The 14309-nt window shown below is 37.5% G+C and overlaps 1 protein-coding gene across 1 annotated transcript in view; it reads right to left on the reverse strand.

Annotated features, from left to right (window-relative positions):
- The window catches only part of GALNT13 (polypeptide N-acetylgalactosaminyltransferase 13), a 559439-nt gene that overhangs the window by 169700 nt on the left and 375430 nt on the right, over positions 1-14309 (reverse strand). Inside the window, exon 9 of the mRNA XM_019922237.3 lies at positions 4230-4410. Within this exon, the coding sequence (XP_019777796.1) occupies positions 4230-4410 (181 nt within the window). The remainder of the gene's footprint in view (positions 1-4229; positions 4411-14309) is intronic.

The following is a 14309-nucleotide window of genomic DNA, read 5'->3' on the forward strand; positions in this document are numbered from 1 at the left end:
TTTATAATGGGGTGTTCTGTGCAGAGTGGTTTCTGCTTACATCGTCATTTCAAAGGACTTGCTAGGACAATCAGGTTGGCTCAAGCTGAAACTGCCCAATTACTAGTAAAAACTGCCTCAGGCTTTAAGAGCCTACAGGGCGTTAAAACTCGTGATGCTATAGTATTTGCATCCTTAAAAATACAGCCGGAAAGCAAACTAAACAAATGTTGAAAATGCATTCTTCAACACTATTTCAAAGTATTTCTACTCTTCATTCATATACCCATTTAGGAGACATAATTAGACACTGCAACTCTATCAGTATTGCCAATGGCTAATGGGCATAGGGCAAGACAATTAGGACATATAGTAAATACTTTGAAAAAAATCAGATAAAAGTAATTCAGACATGTAGCTATTTATATGACTCCTTTTAACTTTAAAGTAATGGGGGTCATGAGAAAAATACAAATCAACATGTGTAAAAGTATCTTATTTTAAGTTTATGAGCTCTTGTATTATGCTGCTCTATTAGAAAATGTCATTGTCCTTCTAAATTGTCCCTATTAGACTTTTTTTTTTTTTTTTTTTTTGCGGTACGCGGGCCTCTCACTGTTGTGGCCTCTCCCGCTGCGGGGCACAGGCTCCGGACGCGCAGACTCAGCGACCATGGCTCCCGGGCCCAGCCGCACTGCAGCATGTGGGATCTTCCCGGACCGGGGCACGAACCCGCGTCCCCTGCATCGGCAGGCGGACTCTCAACCACTGCGCCACCAGGGAAGCCCGCTATTAGACTTTTATATTAGTCCTGGAAGGTAAGATTACATGACTGTGATTACGGTGATTACGGTGGAATCATAGAACCCAAAGCACATGGGTAAGCCAATGGAACCTTCTTGTCTGATGGCAGACTCAGAGGAATGACAGTGCAGGCATAGGAAGAATACCTTTCACCTCTCTTTTATCAGTGGGTCCTTTCTCAGGTTGGATTAGAGAAGTGGGACAAAGGGTTCCCATTTGCTGCAATTCTTATGAAGAGATTCCCTGGTATAGAGGAGATATCCATGGAGAATTCAGTAGAAAAGAAGAAACAAAAGTGGCTCCCTTCAAAAATTCACTCATTCAAAAAAAAAAAACATTCACTCATTCATTTAGTCATTCACTTATTCTTCTAATTATTCAACACATATTTTCTTTCAAGGACTGCAAAGTGACAGGAAAGTTGCTAAGCATGGCAAATACAAGTCTCTGAACTACTTCGGCAATAGAGATAGGTAATAAAAATTAAACAATGTAGTACATAGCAATGATGGATTGGCCATGGTATCGAAACTGTAGGAAATACACCTTTGAGAGAGAAAGAATACCCAGTTAGTTTGAGACAGAACTGAAGCATCCCTGAAACCAAAAAATAAAGTAGGTAGGAGCATATTGGAAGGAAGCAAAATTGTTGTCAAAATTCAATCATAAAGACTCAGTACTTAAAGATCACATTTCGAACAACTGCATAAGTGGAGAATAAGATGTAGTACTAGAAGCCCTGGTATAAAAAAAATGGGAGTCTCCTTATAAAACATCTTGGGCAAATGAACAGATACACGGAGGTGCTGCTAGAAAGAACTGTAACATTTTCCTTAGCCGGATTATTATGGAGGTTCTGGAGACTTAAAAAACTCAATATAAACCATTCTAGAGTTTTTTGTAAACATGTGTGTGTTTGCGTGTGTGTTTATGTATACTATAGAAAAAGATATAATTCTAAGCAAAAATGTGCAAGCATGTGTCCCTCCCATCTCCCCCATACCAACTTCTCTTCTTACAAACTTAGATGAAAAACAGAAACCCAACAATTTTAGATGATAGCGAAGAAATCCATGATTTTGATTTTAAGAGTGACAGAAACTGCCAGTAATGACAAAAATAGTTATCCACTCAACAAAGGCTTGCCATCATACAAATGACAGATTCCTGACTTCCCCAATACAACCTACTTTATATGATTTTTGGATGATTTGAAACCTGCCTAGGGCTAGCATTGTTTATAGGCATCCAACTCTAGTTTCCAGTTTACTTCCCTCCTTCCCTTTCCACTGAGAAGCAATTTATTGTTTCACATTTTTGGTTTTCCCTCTTTGCCCACACACAGCAGGCAGGTTCCACACTCAGCGATGCTGTCTCTGAGACATCCAGAAGCATAAATGCCCCTTAGGAAATTCCCAGATACTTTCAGCATATTCCCCAAGTGTCCTTTTACTGATTTCCAAAGTAATTTCTGGGCTTAAATGAGCCCATTTTATAAGAATAATAACCTTCCAAATGATATTTATTGTAATGTAAAAACTACATTTTCCAGAATATACAAACAGTCCCTCTTGAGCAGCAAGTCATTAGTTCCAGATAGCAGGCATTTTCTTTCAACCTTTAAACTCTAAACTTGTCATTTCATTACATTTTGAGAAATGGGTCTACCACTTATCTGCCTTTTTCACTCAATGGGAAATTATACAAAAGACTAACACCTGACTTTCTACAAATAATATTCATCATGAGTGAATAGAATACATATGGTTACAATTATTCTCAATTGCTTACATTCCCCAATGTACGCTGTATATAATCACACATAACACATTTCTTTCTTGCATTAATTCTTTCTTCATATTTGAGCTTATATATTTCTACAAGTAATGATCTGAATTCAAAAAGTATCATCAAAAGAAAATGAAAAGGTTATATAACATCTGGACTGGGTTTCTATTGTAAAAAGAAATACATCTATATGCGAAATAGTGTTCCTGGCAATAGCTTCTTGACATAGAGGAGGGTTAAAAATGTGTGAAAAAAATCCATCTCCTAATCACACATTTACACATGCATTGCCCCAATTTTTCTTTTCTGTGGAGTAATGTTGGATCTTAATAAGAAAGTTCATACTGCTCATTCCCTGCTTCACCTATAAAAGAAGGATGTTCACAGCCTCATATATACTTTCAGAACCAGAGCATGTCAGTTAGAACCCACACTGACTTTATTAACCTGTGATAGATGATAATGTAGAAAAGAGGATGTGGGCATGGATTTTTGTTGTTGTTCTTACAGGTTACATAATAATGGCATTGATGACCGTAAGGCCTATCATAAACTATCAAAAATAGAACATTACAAATTATTTTATAAATACAGCTGAATTCCTGTTATATTAATTTATGCTTTGGTTTCTTTGGACTTTGAGATCTTGAAGATAAACCTGTGTCTTCCTCTTATTTGTATCTTCTCATGTTTCTTTTTGTCCTTAAAAAATGTAATACCTCAGAGGTTTTTTTTAATAACTAATATGGCTGTTGAAGAAATCCTAAAAAATTTTAAAGAATGCAATAACTCATAATGATGCCACCCAGTAATGGGATTTTCTCACAATGATTTATTTATTTTCTCTTTTTTAATGACATTTAAAATTTTCTTTTAATTATTTATTTTCTTTTAAAATTTGTTTTTAATGAATTTTGAAAAATAATTGCTTTATAAAGAAAATTTATAAAATATAGAAAAGTATAAGGAAAATAATGAAATTACTCATAATCTCACTACCCAGCGATAGCCTAAATTTACTTCTATTTCCATAACTATCCTTCTCTGTAACTAAAGTAGGATAATATTTTATTGTCCCATATTATGCTTTTTCACATATTTATCGATGAGCAATTTACTGTCATTTAATATTCTTTAAAAATATAATTTTTTATATCTGCATAGTTTTCCATCTTGTTTCTGTAGGAAATCATTTCATCTCTCCCTACTCAGATATTTAAGAAAACAAGGCAGTAGAAAACATCTCTTTATAAACATTAAAAAAATTCCTTACCAACTCAGTCAGCCTTATGTGTATAACACAGAAATAAAGACTTACTTCCCTTAAAAATTTTTTTCTTAAATTGAGCTGGTACATGTCAGTTAAATTTGGATGGCCTTATATATTGATTGCTTCATTTTTTTTAGCATAATACTTGTGCACAGAAAGAAACAAAGAAAAAAGAATATTTAGGCATTTGAGATAAGTACAGTCTTTCTCATTTTAGGTCAAAATTGACTTCATAGGACAACTTCTCAAACACAATTTTCTACAATATTATGGTGATAAACAATATCTTATTTAAACTAGTAGAAGAGGAGCAATAATGCAACACATACTCAGCATGTTTAAAATTGTATTTTCCCCTGCAGAGGAAGAAAATGTCAGAATTGCTTACCTGGGGATATGATATAAAAGAAATCTTTAAATTCATCCATCCAAACTTCTGCCAGTCTCCTGTTGTTCTTGTTGATGACATGACCAGTGCCACCAGGGAAAGTGTATGGAGTTGCCTTCCGAAAAACGTGACCCACGTGGGAGCAAGTCACAATCTCCAATGAGCCTCCACATTGCCAAATCTGGAAAAAAAGAGCAATTGTTGTATAGCAATCATTGCAGATAATGCAGCAATATTGTCTGAGAAGCAACTGAGGCTAACTCAGTTAAGACCAAATCTTCAGATCTTACATTGTTCAAACAACGTCAGATGAACACAAAATTTAGAATGGGTATACTTGGGTTTGGCAAAGGATTCTAATTTGGAAGAGTTTGATGTATTTAAATATTGTAGTATTGGAATTGTGGAAGATGTAATTATTTTTATGTGCCTTTATTAGAATACCTAATTTTCAGTTTCTAATACTTAACCTAATTTCTATTTAATAGATATTTGGTATCCAAAATTTTCTATAAATAAATGAATTTGTACATGTTGGATGCCATGGTCAATAACTAAATCTGATTTGGAGAAAATCAATCTGCTATACCCCATCCACCTGGAGCTTCAAGTAACCATTCATTTTCACCTCTCCATATCTCCTGTATCTTAGGCTTTTGAATATGCTACTATTCTTATTAAAGCATGCTAAGTATCCTTTAAATCTATTCAACTTCTATGCATCCTTTAAAGCCCACTTCCAAGATCATTTCTTCTAGGCAGCTCTGTGGGGAGATATAGTATTGTGTGACTTTTGTACTTTAAACACAGTTTTATTAAGAACATATTACAATGTATTGGGTTGGCCAAAATATTCATTCGGGTTCTTCTATAACATTGTATGGAAAAACCTGAATGAACTTTTTGGCCAACTCAATATTGTAAATAGTTCACTTCACTATTGCTCCCTTAAAATTATGAACCCTTGAAAGACAAATGCTATATATTTCTTGGTATCCTAGATTTACTGTTCAGTTGAGGATAGGTATTAAGTGTCCATAAAACATTTATTTCTATAAAATTATATTATATAGCCATAGGTTACAATAGCATGTATGTGTATGTGTGTGTTATAATGTATATCATACATATAAATATAATATATATATATATATACATATAGTACATTTATTCATCCCAGTAAATGAAAGTCATAATTATTGCCATCTGTAATTGGAAGGATTTGGCTTTATACCATAAATAACATTATTCTTATTTTAAGAAGAGCTGTTGGGCTTCCCTGGTGGTGCAGTGGTTGAGAGTCCACCTGCTGATGCAGGGGACACGGGTTCGTGCCCCAGTCCAGGAAGATCCCACATGCCGCGGAGTGGCTGGGCCCGTGAGCCATGGCCGCTGAGTCTGCGCGTCCGGAGCCTGCGCTCCGCAACGTGAGAGGCCACAACAGTGAGAGGCCCGCGTACAGGGGAAAAAAAAAAAAAGAAGAGCTGTTTATTTTGGAAGAAAAGGTTTTCTCCTATTGATCCCTCAAGTAATATTCATCTGAGAAGAGGGCTGCTATTGGTCTTGGGTAGCAGTAAGAGACATCTTTTCTAGAAGATGAAAGATGATAAATAAGTTATACTCATCAACAATGTTTGTGCATTACATGTACAGTCTATTCTATCTCATTTTCTAATTGTTTAAACAGTGTGATGCTAATAGAAAAGATGTTCCAACCCAACGCTGAAATGACGGACAATATAAAAGAGGAATGGAATTCACCATTTCCCTAGAAAGACAGGTAGCTCATTCTTAAATAATCAAATTACTTAATTGATTGGTAACTTTCTCATCTTTCTAGCATAAAGTCTATAAACTGTCTTGTAATTACACAACTCTTTACATTCCTCCTTTCTATTAAAATGGAGGAAGTTAATCCTTCTCCTACCAAAGACAAATCAATACTTGTATGTCAGTCTAGAGCATATTACTTAAGTCTGTCTTAATGACTTCATTAATTTGGTCCTCCCCTTGAGTTTCTCCTGAAACATCAGTCATTTCCCTCATAATTGGATTATGCCTATCTTTGCATAATACCTCCTAAACCTCCTATCTTTCAAACAGATTTTAAATAGAGATAAACAAATTTTTAAAATTACAAAACACAACAAAAGGTTCATCCCTTGATCTATATTCCCATCCAACATATCTCTTTTTTCTGTTTCCCCTCACTATAATTAATATACATTTTTTACTGATACACGTTATATCCCTTCCTCAATTTTCATCTGTTCTTCTACTCATCGTGAAATGCTGTTTATTTCTGCAGTCCCACAATATTGCCATGATGAAAATCACAAATTTTTCCTTTGATGAATATCTAGCAGACTCCTTTCTTGGATCCTCCTTTCATCCTACTACTTCACTATTTATACATTTTCACTCTAAATTTTTATTTAAATGTTGGCATTATTCCTTCTTTGTTCATTCTCTAGGTGGTCTTATTTGTTCTTATTATTTTATGCATGATCTGAATACACAAACCCCCCCCCCCCCGCAGTATCTCAGCCCAGACTTTTCCTCTGGGATCCAGACTTGTGTATCCAAACACTTACTTGATACCTCCTCTTGCAAGACTCAGAGGCATCCAAATAAACGTGTCTGAAGTGGAATTGTTAATTTATCTCCACCTTGTCAGCCAGATCTTATTTTCTTTCCGTTTTTTTTTTTTTTTTTTTTTTGGCGGTACGCGGGCCTCTCACTATTGTGGCCCCTCCCATGGCGGAGCACAGGCTCCGAACGCGCAGGCTCAGTGGCCATGGCTCACGGGCCCAGCCGCTCTGCGGCATGTGGGATCTTCCCGGACAGGGGCACGAACCCGTGTCCCCTGCATCGGCAGGCGGACTCTCAACCACTGCGCCACCAGGGAAGCCCTCAGTTTTTTTTTTTGAAACCATCAATAAATGGAGCCACTATTCACCCAGGCAGTCAATCCAAAAACAAAACAAAGCAAAAATGACAACAGAACTCCCTTCTCCCCCCCAAAAATCCCCTAGAAGTCATCGCCGATTTCTTCTTTTCTTTCATCACTTATATTCCATCCATTAACAAATCCTGGTGGTGCTATCTATAAAACAATTCTCAGTATACCCATCTCGTTCTGTCTCTACTGCCACCATCCTTGTCCTAATCATCAACATCTCTTGTCTGTCAGTTGTAATAGGCTCTTAATTGTTTTTCTACTATCACTGTTGCTCTTCTATAATTTGTTTTCTACTGAGAAATCAGAGTGGTCTTTAAAATTCTTTATCATGTCATTTTACTTCCCTGCTTCAAATCCTTCAATGGTTTTTCACTGCACTGTGAATATAAATAAAATCCTTTATCAAGGCCTCCAAGAACTACACGACTCTCCCCTTCTGCCAATAAACTATGGTGATATTGGCCCTCTGCCATTTCCTAGAATAACAAATCACATATTTTTTTCACACACCAAAGCTTCAACACGCGCTTTCCTTATACCTAGAAAACAATTCTGTCAGCCCTTCACTGGACTGCCTCTTTCCCATACTTCTCATCTCAGCTAACATATCACCTCATCAGATTTTCCCTAACTGCCATATTTAAAGTGCTGCACCCAAGTTATTTTCTCTAATAGCACCCTATTTGTTTCCTTCATTGCTTATCACAATCTGCAATTTATTTCTCTAACTGTTTGGCTATGCACATATTCTCCCAACTAGAATGTAGATTTTAGAAGAGCAGTGGAGAGGTTTACTCATGGTTGCACCCCCAGAGCCCAGCCCAGTGCTTGTTACATGGTAGGTATCACTGTATGTTGGTTGAATGGAAGAATGGAAACTCAAATTTAACTACCAAGACTAACATTGAAAAAGCAACCCTGGGGCTTCCCTGGTGGCGCAGTGGTTGAGAGTCCGCCTGCCAATGCAGGGGACACGGGTCCGTGCCCCGGTCCGGGAAGATCCCACATGCTGCGGAGCGGCTGGACCCGTGAGCCATGGCAGCTGAGCCTGCGCGTCCGGAGCCTGTGTTCCGCAGCGGGAGAGGCCACAACGGTGAGAGGCCCGCGTACCGGAAAAAAAAAAAAAAAGCAACCCTGGCAGAATGATGAGATTTAAACAGACATATTTTTGGAGGGATTTTAAATTACATTTTTTTAAGGAAATATTTTTAGTACCAAACTAGGCAGAGTAGTCTAGTAAAATGATATGCAACTGCTGTTCCACATGTCTTGGGAACTAAGGAAGGTCTTTGGAGGTCACAACACAAAAAATAAACATCAGAAATGGTTGATGGTTTATGGCAAACAAGGTTGCTAAATAACACATTCTTAATTTTTTTTTTTTTTTTTTTTTTTGCTTGCGGTACGCGGGCCTCTCACTGTTGTGGCCTCTCCCACTGCGGAGCACAGCTTCCGGACGCACAGGCTCAGCAGCCATGGCCCACGGGCCCAGCCGCTCCGTGGCACGCAGGATCCTCCCGGACCGGGGCACGAACCCGCGTCCCCCACACCGGCAGGCGGGCTCCCAACCACTGCGCTACCAGGGAAGCCCCACATTCTTTATTTTTAATGTGTTTTCAAAGTAATCATTTAGTCCAACTGATACTATCTCTTAAAAACATGATTTAGTAAAGTACTCAGGTGTTTGTACGGCGACCACACCATTCAACAAGGTGACCTGAATTCAGAAGAAATAGCATATGATATGTTATACTTGAGGGGGAATTGAAAAACTTTTCCTTATTGTGAGGAGCACAGTGTTAGCGGTAGAGCTTTCCCTTCTCCTCTATGGATTAGGTATGACTAAAGAGTTCCTTTCTTCCTTCACCCAAGTCATATAAGGGAACTAAATGAATGGAGAGACTGGCATTTCACTCCTGGCTGGACACTTGCTGAGCAGCAAAATCAGCAGATTACCCTGGTGCTCCCACTGGAACATAGCAGAATATGGTGAGTGAGTCTATGGGAAAGCCTCAAGTGTGTGGAAAAACATGACCCTAGTAAAATGGGGACCACCTCTAGTCTAGAGAATCCTGAAGGTGGGCTGGGGTTTATTGAACAGCTTGTTCCAGCAAAATTGATAGGTCCAGTGATGCAGTGACCCTGGGAGGGAGTGGTCTTGGGAGACAACTGGACAAGACTTCAGTGGTTTCAAAACTCTATAGAACATGGAATATAGACTAGAAAAAAAGTGATCTGTGGGACTAGCAATATGGCAGATCAGCAAGGAGATGTACCACTGGAAAAGGCAGCTGGGGACCTCACAGGGTGAGGTGAGAGTAAGATTTCCCTCTTCAAAAGGGCCTTGTATAACAGATGCGGTAAAAGGTGAAGTTCAGAACACTTTTAAGAAAACAGTGAAACCATGTACAGAAGCCTGTCATATAAATGGAGGCCACTAGTAGCAAGTGGAACCACACTGAGCCAACAACAGTCAGACATCATAAAATATATCAGTTAAGACCTGCTGTTTCTCTAGCCCTCTTATTTGACCCCATACACTGTAGAAGTGGCAACCCAGAGAACCCTGACCTTCCCCATTCCAAGAGCTTCTATCAGCATTGTCCTGGGGAGAGAAGAGAATGTGAACTGTGATTGCTTACAAAATCAAAGCCTTTAAGCTGAACATTACTAGTATTTTTAATAACTGAAAGTGACCAGAAAGCTATAAAATCTGTGCTAAATGATGTCAGATTGGAAAGGAATATTCTTCAGAGCATGAAGCAATGATTGGAGAAAAAGTAAAACCATTTTAAGTGTGCATGCTTACTAAATTCAGACTATGCAATAAGCCCTACTGCAAACGAACCAGTGATGTACAGCTGTCCTCGGGGCTCCCAATTTGCCTTTTTGCAAATATGGATTAGCACTGTGGTTGTGTGAGGCCACTTTATTTCTACTCTTCCACTTCTTGGCCCTACCCTGGTTTTGTATGCTTATGGCTTCTATGGCCGAAGCTTGCACACAGAAAAGGAAAAAAAAAAAATCTAGTTTGAAATCCTTTAGAGTTCCAGTGGTCTCACTCCTTATACGAAAGTGCTGATTTCTGGTTATCCTCTAAGCAATGAGATCTTTGTGTGTACATGTAAAGGTGTAATTCAATAATGACTGTTGATTTACAAGACAGAAGGAAAACCTGCCCCTGATGTTGATTCTCACAGATAGAGGCAGATTTTTTAGTATATTTAGGAGAGGTAACAGAGGTGGAGGTAACTGTTCTATAACTCAGTGGATACTGGCCTGTGTTTTGCTTGTGGATCATACTCTACTGACTCCTGGAATAAAACGCGTACTTTTCCCATTGCCATCTGTGCTCATAGAATGTGTGAATAAATACTCATATTGCATTTCCAAAGTAAAGCATCTCCCCCAAATTTACACTAAAATAAAAAGATCAAGGTAGAAAAGCATAACGTTATGCATTAATTAGGCTGATATCTGGTCATGCTAATACCCAGTTAATATGAAAACAAAATATTTAATTGATCAAATATTGACCAGACAGTTGCCATGTACTTAGTAGACATATGGGTAATGTGAAATAATTAAAAAATAAACAGTTCCCAGAAAACTATATGATTAAATATTAAAGTGGAGAGAATTCTAATTGAGTGGAGTCCCTAATGACTACCATGATAATTTCCCTTAGTGTATCTTTAACAAATATTTTGGAAGGATGGATGAAAGGAAAGAAAGAAGAAAAAAAAAGAAGGAAGAGTATGACACAGTCATTAAGAATTTGGGCTTGGAAATAAGCAAACAGAATTTTCTAGGGGCTCTCTCACTTACTATCTATGTACACTGGTGAAAATTATTTACATCTCCAAGACCTTGATGTTCCCATTGGAAAACAAGGATAATAATAACTGCTTCCGAAGACCATAATGAGATTGTGCGTATCAAGCACCATGCCTGACACCTCATATGGGAGGAAATAAAATGTTATTTGTATATTAGTTCCTGCTGTTCAGGAAAACCAACATATGTAGATTATTAGCTGATTCTTGCTTCTTAAAAAATATTTAGCTACATTTTGGTGAATTTTGCCTCTTTTTGAAATTGCAATATCAATGTCTGGGGACTTAGGTGAGGAGTTTAAAAGAATTGCCAATTAGTTCCCAATTAGAATACTACATTGTGTTCTCTGAAATTAATTTACAATGTTTAAACACAATATATAAACTGAAATGTCTCATCCGCATAAACATGTGATGTCCGAATTACTTTGTATCATTGAGCATATCTGATTGTTATTTTCTAGGCTTCCAAAAAGATTAACATTTGTATGTTACTTCTCTCAAATAAACTTGACCATGTGTAACATACAAACTGTCCTTTTATCCACAGAGGATTGAAGCTAGCTGGTTACTTGTCTTGGTTCCCAGATATTTTTATGAGAGTCTTTTGATGATGGAGAAGGTTATTAATCAAAATGCAAAATGCCCATTGCTCATTTGATTATGTACTTGATTTTCTTCCCCTAGAAAGAAGACAATTAACTAACATACATTATCCTTTTCATGTTTTTTGGTACCTACATCAGTGACATTTTTTTTAACATCTTTATTGGAGTATAATTGCTTTACAGTATTGTATTAGTTGCTGCTGTGTAACAAAGTGAATCAGCTATATGTATACATATATCCCCATATCTCCTCCCTCTTACGTCTCCCTCCCACCCTCCCTATCCCACCCCTCTAGGTGGACACAAAGCACCGAGCTGACCTCCCTGTGCTATGCGGCTGCTTCCCACTAGCTATCTATTTTACATTTGGTAGTGTATATATGTCCATGCCACTCTCTCACTTTGTCCCAACTTCCCCTTCCCCCTCCCCGTGTCCTCAAGTCCATCCTCTACGTCTGCATCTTTATTCCCATCAGTGACATTTTAATTAAGGTTCATAAACTTCACAAGCTCCAACTTTGCAATCTCAGTTCTGGTGCTACGATTGTTTCTAGCTGTCCAGATATTATGCCAAACTCATGCAGCTGCTTGATTTTATACTAACCTTCACCCCCCCACCCCCGGCCCACACACGTACTGTCACTGGCACCAAGTCACTGCTTAATATGGCTTTAATAGCAACCACCACAACAATATATCATGGAGGGCACGAAGCACAATGGTTATGAGTGTGTAGGCTCTAGTTCCTGAGACCATATCCCAGCTCTGCCACTTACCAGCTGGGTGAACTCATCTTTCTGTGGTTCAGGTTTCAGGTAATAACATGACTTGAAGAAGCCACCTCAGGGGGTTGTTGTGAGGAGTGAGGCAAAGCAGTGCACGTAACAATACTTAGCCTTTATATGAAAAAGAATTGGAATGAAGCAAATAGGGGAGATTTATTAAGGGGTTATTGTAATCATCTAGGAAAGAGATGAGAATGACTGGGACCAGAGTGATGGCAAGGGAAATAGAAGGGAATTCAATAACTTGACATAATTTGGGGGATTAAAATTAAGAATTATTGTATGTGCTTTCCCTTATCTATTTTGTCCTCTCTAATAAGCTCATTTTATATACATTTTCTTCCAGTAACCAGTTCTTAACTATGCTATCTTTCACTGATCTTAATTTTCACTGACTCATAGCATTTACTACTGTACATTCATCCCACTCTACCCCATTTAGCTCTCAGTTCTATATAGTATGCCATCTTGATAAATATTTGTGTGTGTGCATGTATATTTATCTGTGTGTATACTGACATAAATATATTATTTGTATATATTAGTCTTATCTCCCTGACCACATTATTATCTCTTTGAGAAAAAATATCACACATTTCACTTTATGAAACTGAACTTCATCGTCACATGAAATTGAAAGTCACTTTATGAAACTGAATTTCATCATCACGTTTCACTTTACGTAACTGGTATAATTCACACATAGTGAAAAAAATCACAACTTAAATATACTGTTACATAAGTGTGTGCAAAGTTTAAAAAATGCTTGAAATATTGGTGCTCAGTACATATTAACTGATTGATCTCTTAATATTGATATAGAGGAATCTGGAAAATTACAGAGTGTACACAAAATGTATCTATTATAAAGTGGAATTGGGAACAAAAGCTTTTCTTTTCTTAGTTCTGGCAAAGCGAAAAATGAAACAAGTTACTATGACTCAGTTTTCAACCTATCTCACTCTACATTCATTGTTTGTTTCAAATAATCCCCATCGGCACTTCAAGTCTCCACTTTGTTTATACATATTCAAGTAGACTGATGACAAATCCTTTAATTCTTACAGTTGAAACAAAGTCTAAAAGAGCCTTCAGTGAGACCCTGAAGACGCTGTGATCTTTGATAAGTTGGCAGAAACACAGGAGGTATGGAAGTCATGATAAGGGGCTCAGTAGGCATTTTCTATTCATTCTGGACAAGAAACTTCCCAGTTATTCTTCATAGTCAGCTTGATTTGGGGAATGTCTTCTTTAATTGGCTGGTTTGTCTCTTAACCTAGTTTTCACTTCATAGTGTAATTGAGGTCATTTATGCAATCTGGAAGAGGTCTCTAGAGCTCAAGTCATATCCTGATATCACCATAACATCTCAAGATGAAGACTCTTGTACATCAAGCTTCTGTGGCCTTTAAGTGCTCACCTGAGTTGCCAGAGATCACAGATTCAACATGTCTGAGGAATCTATCCAGTACTTGATAATTTTTTTTTAATAGAATGATTATTTGTATGAAAAAGAGAAGGAAGCATCTGATTTGAAATTGGAAAACTGGATTCTGGACTTGAAATAAACACAAATTGATTGCAGGATTTGGAACAAGTCACTTAAGCTTGACAGTCCTCAGAAAATTCACATGGAAAAGAAGACTAGGTTTTCTTCTGAGTTTCTAGGATTCAGATTAATCTCTTTGTATAGAGTAAATACCACTTTCAGAGATCAGATTTTTAGATGGGAATGATAAAACTCTCCAAAATTTGAATCCACATTTTCCTCCTTAGATGAGTTTACTTTACCTTAGCTGTATTAGAAGTACATGGTAAAGATACCATTCTCTGAGCAAGAGAAACTCTGAGTTTGCAAAACTTATTATGAGGCAATCAATGTGTCTTCT

Source organism: Tursiops truncatus, chromosome 7 (assembly GCF_011762595.2).
Source record: "Tursiops truncatus isolate mTurTru1 chromosome 7, mTurTru1.mat.Y, whole genome shotgun sequence".
In the NCBI taxonomy this organism is placed as follows: Eukaryota; Metazoa; Chordata; class Mammalia; order Artiodactyla; family Delphinidae; genus Tursiops; species Tursiops truncatus.